General features: G+C 55.0%; 1 protein-coding gene across 1 annotated transcript in view; it reads left to right on the top strand.

Moving 5' to 3' along the window:
* Positions 1–382, top strand: part of LOC105500439 (gamma-glutamyltransferase light chain 1-like) — a 1,689-nt gene extending 1,307 nt beyond the window's left edge. The window contains 1 exon segment of the mRNA XM_011925943.1: positions 81–382. Coding sequence (XP_011781333.1) covers positions 81–227 — 147 coding nt within the window. The 3' untranslated portion in view covers positions 228–382.
* Positions 383–7,524: the final 7,142 nt, after the last annotated feature.

The raw sequence follows: 7,524 nt of genomic DNA on the forward strand, positions 1-7,524 counted from the left end.
CTGAGGCCTGTGACCACACAGGCATGGTTCAGGTGGCATCTGGAGCCCTGCTCAGGCTTCCCCTCTCTTCCCACCCCTAGGCAGTGACTGCAGCCCTGGAAACCCGGCACCATCACACCCAGATCGCATCCACCTTCATCGCTGTGGTGCAAGCCATCGTCCACACACCTGGTGGCTGGGCAGCTGCCTCGGACTCCAGGAAAGGCGGGGAGCCTGCCGGCTACTGAGTGCTCAGGGCGGACAAAGCTGACCAGCAATCCAGGGACAAGATACTCACCAGGACCAGGAAGAGGACTTTGGGGTCCCCTGTGAGTGGCAGAGCATCACAATAAATGAGGCCACTGTGTCAGGCTCCAGGCGGCCTCCCTGGCCTGGCTCCCCACTCTCTGGGCCTCAGTGTATTTTGTGTGAAATGGAATCATCTGGCTGGGGAGGAACGGAGAGGTGGGATTTAGAGATCTTCACACTGCGGTCGCTGGAACTAGCCTCAGCATCTTCAGCATGGGGAGAGCCAGGCGCGTGGCTGGGGGCCAGGGGAAGGTCCATGCCAACCCCTGCCCCTTCCCACCCTGATCCCTTGGACTTGGGGCCAGGTGCTCCCTTATTGGGGCTGCACAGTGACACCTAGGACTAGCCACCAGGGGGTGCCGTGCCCCTGGTGCTTTCTTAGGCAGTGGGTGGCCAGCTCATGCTGGGAACCTGGGCACCTTCTCAGACCCATGGGCATCCAACTCATCCTGCCAATGACACGAGAGGTGAAGCTGAGTTCCGAGGAATGGGGATTGGGCATCACGCTAGAGGAAAACATCTTAGTCAGAGCCTAGCCCCTGGGGGGTCTCCAAGTGTAAGCCCAGAGTGAAACCCAAGCTTGTGACCCTCTCCAGAGGGAGGCCTGGTTTTCAGGGAACAGCAAATGGGAAGAGGTTCCCAGATTCCAGGGATCAGGGCTTGGACCAGCTGGTAACGCAGCCCAGAGGGAGTGGGTCTGGAAGGGAACAGCTAGACACAGCAGCCTTCACCACTGGCAGCCCCTCCAGGCCTCCCTTGGGGCCTGCTCCCTCCTGTGGGCACAGTTCCAACACCTGGGGCAGGGATCTGGGAAAGGCTGGTAGAGGTGGGCTGGTGGGGGGTGGTGATTACAGCCCAGCACCTGGATATTACCAGGGGCACTGAGGCCAGGGCCCAGGTGAGGCCAGGTTGGGGCTCTCCTTCAGGAGCCCCAAAAACCTGGTGATACAAAAGGGCCCACAGACAAACAGGGTTTTGTGCCTGCGGAGTTGAGTACTAGCGGGTCTAAGCCCTGGAGGGCTGTGTCCCTGGGGCTCCCCAGGGGTGAGATGGAGGTGGGCTCAACTGGTGTACACGTCACTCCTCAATCCTTATTTTATTTATTTAATTTTTTAAAAAATTTTTATTTGAACAAATAGAGATGGGGTCTCACTATGTTGACCAGGCTGGTCTTAAACTCCTGACTTCAAGCAGTCCTCCCAGCTTGGCCGCCAAAGTGCTAGGATTACAGGGATGAGTCACTGCACGTGTCCTCAATCCTTATTTTGGCCTCAGAGGAAAGGCCGTGGCCCCATTTGCAGGGGAGAAGACTGAGGCTGGAGGGTCAGGCCTTGCTCTGGGTTGCACAGCAGCAAGAGAAGTGGGAGCTGGCCATGAGGCTTTCTGGACTCAAAGCACTGGTGAGGTTCACCCTGGTTCTTCAGGTCCCATGGGGCTCAGCCCAGGACTACCTTGCGGGGGGTGGGGGACTTAAATCCTCTCCTTCATTCTCATCGTCCCTTCCCCCATCATTTCCTGAGGAAGGACATTCAGGGACCTCCCTGGCTGTGCCTCGGGCCAAAACCAGAATGACACCCATTCTTTTCCCTGGGCCTTTGCTCAGGCGGTCCCTGCACCCTGGCCTCTGCCTGACCAGGATGGTGGGGAGAGGAGGGGGGACGTCCCCTTCACTGCTGTCTCCACTGTTCCTGCTGCCCTGGCCTCTGGGCTTCCAGGACTGCAGCGGGTGGGTGGGTGGACTGGCCTGAACCCAGGAATGCACTTCAGCTCCTGGTTGAGCAAAGTCACTGAGACTTGGGAGTCAGGTGGGGTTGGGAGGAGGAGTCCACAGGCCCCGACTGCAAAAGGCAGCCGTGGGAACAGTCTGCCTCTAAACAACCACTCCAGCCCAGGCTGACCAGGGGCTCTGGCTGGACATAGGGGCCTGGCAGGCTGTGTGGCCTGTAAGGGCACAGGCTGTCTCTGTGCCTCAGTTTCTCTGCTGCCCAGTTGGGCATCTCAGACTCCAGGTGTAGACATCTGCAGTAGGCAGTGCTCAGCTGGGAAAGAAGTGGGGAGGACTGTGAGGGCCACGTGCGAAGGATTCCAACCCACATCACTTGCACCCCTGCTAAGCCTGGTCAACAGAGCCCCTCAGTGGGTCCTCACTCCCCTGGCTGCCTCCCAGTTAGGCACCCTGAGGCCTGGGGAGAACAGGGCCAGGCCAGTGTCCCCAGAGAGGCTGTGCTGCCAGCACAGTAATAGCGGATTTGGATTCAGGGAAGCAGATCCGTAGCCAGGGTGGGGAAGAGCTGCAGGCTGGGCGTGGCACCTAGGCGGCACAGCCTCCCTCCCTGGAGGCCCATGCTACATTTCCAGGACAGCAAGTCCCAGGGATGGATGGTCCTGGGTGCCAAGAGCTAGAGGCATGGTCTGTCTGCATTCCCCACACGGACGTCTTGTAGTCACCAGCGTTTGATGCTGTCAAGTCCCCCTGTCCTCTCTGTGGACTGAGAAGCCCTTGATCATCCTTGGGGGGTTGTGGAACCCAGACCAGGCTGCAGAAGCATAGGGACTTGAACCCAAGTTTTCAGTGACACCACCTTTTGTCCCCCTCCCTCTGTCTCTATTCAGTTCCACTTTGATATTGCCTGGGCTGGGCCATGCAGAGAGGGTTAGGGGATAGAGATGGGAGCTGGGGAGTGGGGCTCCACTCTGGGAGGGGGCAGCTTTGCTGGATCCAGGGGAGATAGTTGAGCAGCTCCAGCTCTGCTTTCCCGGAGCTGCTGGGAACCCCGGGAATGGTGTGGAGATCCCTGGGAGCCCTGTCCCCACTTGGCAACCACAGTGCAGCAGGCACCAAGTTCTCCTGCACATTGGGACAGTGTGACCCTGGGCTCTGGTGAGTGGCAGGTGGGGCCTTTGGACCTACCGGCAGTGAGGGAGTTAACACAGCAGCTGGCTCCTCTAGGCAAGGAAAACTCCCCTCAGACGCTTTGCTGCCTGGCCTCCTGCCAGGAACAAGCAGGAGCTGAAAACTAGAAGTTGAGGCATATGTTTGGCCACTCTGTAGTGTGCACCTGGGGAGGGCAGCAGCTTACCACAGCTGCCAGCTGCCAGCTGTTTACCCATTCACCTGGCAGCCCGCTTTTCAGACCTGTCTGTCTGTCCACCCATCTATAAGCCCATCTCTGTCCCGTTGTCTATCTGATCATCTTTCTCTTACTGTCCTCTCTGTCCAGCAATCTGGCCTGTCTGTCGATCCATCTTCTTGTCTATCTGTGGTCTGACCTATTTGTCCATCTGTCCAATTACCTTTGAGTCTATCTGTGCATCTTCTTGTCCATCCATCTGCCTACCCATTTGTCCCTGTGTCTGCTCACCGGCCTCCCCTCTCCTCCTGGGCCACAGAGCCATGGCCCGGGGCTGTGGGGCCACGGTCGGCCTAGTCCTGCTGGGGCTGGGGCTGGCGCTGGCTGTCATTGTGCTGTCTGTGGTCCTCTCTCGCCACCAAGCCCCCTGCGGCCCCCAGGCCTTTGCCCACGCTACTGTTGCTGCTGACTCCAAGGTCTGCTCAAATATTGGACTGTGAGTAAGACGTGGGAGGAAGCTGGGTGGCCTTTGACAGCCAGCCCTTCCTGGAGAAGGTGTGTGTGTTTGTGTGTGTGTGAGTGTGTGTGTGTGTGTGTGTGTGTGTGTGTGTGTGTGAGATTGCATGTGTGTGTATGTATGTGTGGGTGTGAGTCTGTGGGGGTGTGGGGCTGTGTGAATGTGTGTGATTGTGTTTGGGTGTGTGTGTGGGTGTATGAGGGTGAGTGTGACTGAGTGTGTGGGGAGTGTGGGTGTGTGTGAATGTGTGTGATTGTGTTTCGGTGTGTGTGTATGTGTGTGTGTGGGTGTGTGTGATTGTGTTTGGGTATGTGTGTGTGTGGGTGTGTGTATGTGTGAGAGTGAGTGCGGGGCATGTGGGTGTGTGAATGTGTGTGATTGTGTTTGGGTGTGTGTGTGGGTGTGTGAGGGTGTGACTGTGTGTTTGTGGGTGTGTGTGTGTGTGAATGTGTGTGATTGTGGGTATGTGTATTTGTGGGTGAGTGTGTGTGTGCGTGTGTATGTGCAAGTGCACTGGCCCAGGAAGCAGGAGCCGTGTGTGTGTGGGCTTCAGCACCTGCAGGGCTTGGGCACATGGAGGCAGCCTCAGGGCCCCTGCACAGAACAGGTGGCAGGGTGTGCTTGTTGGGCAGATGGGGACTTGGGTACAATGGTGGTGTGTGAGTCCACACCTGGCTCCAGGATTCAGGAGACCCATTTGCACATCCCAGGTGGGGTCAGTACAGGCTGGCCAGTACAGGCCCCTTCAGTGAGGCCAATTCTCCAAGGCTGGGTTCTTCTCCCAGGGTAATAGGTGAAGGGCTTCAGAGGTTCCCTGTGTGGCTGCTGGCCTGCTGGGGTACACACAATGCTGCCACAGCCAGTCTGCCCCAACTCCCAGCTACGGGCCACATCTCGGGTCTCTCTGTCCTAGTGAGTGTTGTGCCCCACACCTCACATCCTCTCTCCCTGAGTCAGGGCCTGGGTCTCGTGAGCTGAGTGAGTGATACTTGGTGTCCTGGATGAGGGCACGGTGGAGAGGGGCCACGGCGGGTGTTTCCTGACCCTCTTCCAGGAAACCCAGCCCAAGGGAGGCCTCTGCTGCTGCCACTGCAGAGAGGACACATACAGGATGCCCCTTCCTGCCCCCTGCCTCCCACTGGGCCCACAAAAGCCAGGACAAGTCTCCCCTCCCTGCCAGCCACCTGGTCTGCTTCCCAGAAGTTCTGTCTTGCAGGCTGTTGGGAGGATCCCAGTGCTTTGTAAACTAAAGCAAGGGAGGCGTGGCCATTCTCTCTCTTTGTTCATTCATTCACCTTTTGAGTCATTCCTTCCTCCCTCCATTCCCCCATCTGTCCATCCTTCCCTGCCCTGATTGCTCATGCCACCCCCAGCTCCTCCTGACCTGGTCCTTTGGTTTCTCTTCAGGGCTTTCTGTCTCCTCCCACAGGGCTGAGAATGGCAGCTCCGGGACAAGTAGAGCCTAGTGACTGCTTGGTCTCCCCAGTGGCTCCCAGGGGATTTGAGGGATTGACGCCAGCTGCCACCCCAGGCTGTGCCCCTCCTCTGCTCAGGAGGACATACAGAGATGCGGCACCCACTTAAACTCAAAGTTGCAAAGATGCAAATGAGACTGGGGTCTCAGGCACCAGATACCACCCGTGGGCACGTGGCCTTTGGGAGTGGGGACCTGCTGCCACAGATCTCTAAGTGGAGTCTGGACCTGCTGGGTCTCCCCAAGTGACTGTGGGGGTCTCCATAGCGCACCCTGCTGTGTGCGTGAGGGTCAGTGGTTGGGTAGGGGTCTCTGCTCTAATGCTCCCTCTGCCGGCACTCCCTCAAACTCTCCCTTGGTGAAGAGAGAGGATGTGGTTTGCCCCAGTGTTTTATCGAACAACTCTCTCCACTTCCTGTTTTCAGAAGCTGGGAGTGGAAGAGAGCCTGGGGCTGGCCCCAGCTGCTGCTGCGGAACAGGGGTCACTGGACGCTAGGACCCTGGCTGGACTGGCTGGGGGCCTTAGGAAGAGGCCTGCTGCAGCGTCATCCTGGCCAAGATCCCTTCATGCAGGGGCCCCTGGCCACACTGCCACAGGGTCTCCTGGGGCCACCAGAAGCCCTCCTGCCTCCATCTCTCCCGGCTGTGCTCACCTCTCACCAGCAGGCCCTCCCAGAGTCCAATCTCTTCTGCTGTTTTTTTTTGTTTGTTTTTTGAGATGGTGTCTCTGTCACCAGGCTGGGGTGCAGTGGCGCGATCTCGGCTCACTGAAATTTCCGTCTCCTACTCTTTCAGCATCAGGTTTTATTCTTGGGATTCTGCTGCAGCCAGCACCCCTGCGTGTGAGTTCCTAAGGCCTACGTGAGTGTGGACCCAGCACCATGCCTAGCAGACATACAAAAGAAACATGGTGACATCTCCAGCATAATGACTGGAGATCCTTGTCAAAAAGGTGATTTTTGGCTGAGCATGGTGGCTCACACCAGTAATCCCAGCACTTTGGGAGGCCGAGGCAGGTGGATCACTTGAGGTCAGGAGTTGGAGACTAGCCTGGGCAACATGGTGAAACCCTGTCTCTACTAAAAATACAAAAATTAGCCGGGCATGGTAGCGGGTGCCTGTAATCCCAGTTACTTGGGCATCTGACACAGAAGAATCACTTGAACCCAAGAGGCAAATGTTGCAGTAAGCCAAGATAGCACCACTGCACTACAGTCTGGGTGACAGAGCAAGACTTGGTCTCAAAAAAAAAAAAGATAAAAGTTTATATTTTTGTTCTAAAACTTATCTTAATGTCTTCATTCTATAATTATATATTTTATATAATTATAAGAGCTATATAAGATATACTACCCCTAATACTTTGTTTTTTGGATATTCTATTCACTCCTGATGGTTAATTTATGTGCCAACTTGGCTAAGCTATGATGCCCCATTGTTTGGTCAAATACTTGTCAATATCTTGCTGGGAGGTTATTTCATAGATGTGATTAACATTGACAGTCAGTTGACTTTAAGTAAAACAATGTGATTAACGCTGACAGTCAGTTGACTTTAAGTAAAACTGAGGTTTCCCAGAGAAGCAGGAATTCTGCTTTAACACTATAACATATAAATCCTGCCTGAGTTTCTGGCCTGCTTACCGCTCTCCAGATTTTAGGTTCCAGACTTCAAGATCAACTCTTACCTGAATTTATAACCTGCTGGTTTGCCATAGAGATTTTAAACTTGCTAGTCCCCACAATCATTTAGGTGGTTCTTCATTCTATGACTTCATTCTTTTTTGTCCCTTTTAGAAAATTCTCAGCTTTATCTCTTCAAGTATTACGTCTTTCCCATCCTCTCTCTTCTCTCCTTATGAGACTCCAATTTCACATGACTTACACCTTGTTAAAGTATCCCCCATGTCTCTTAATCCATTTCCTGTATGTTCTATCTATTTTTCTTTGTACTTCAATTTGTACATTTTGTATCAAACTATCTCCCAATTAGCCGGACATGGTGGTGGGGCACCTGTAACCCCAGCTACTTGGGAGTCTGAGGCAGGAGAATGGCTTGAACCTGGGAGGTGAAGGTTGCAGTGAGCTGAGATCATGCCACTGTCCTCCAGCCTGGGCAGCAGGTGAGACTCTGTCTCAAATAAATAAATAAATAAATACCAGTTCATTATTATT

The sequence above is a fragment of the Colobus angolensis genome, unplaced genomic scaffold (genome assembly GCF_000951035.1).
Source record: "Colobus angolensis palliatus isolate OR3802 unplaced genomic scaffold, Cang.pa_1.0 Scaffold663, whole genome shotgun sequence".
Classification (NCBI taxonomy): domain Eukaryota; kingdom Metazoa; phylum Chordata; class Mammalia; order Primates; family Cercopithecidae; genus Colobus; species Colobus angolensis.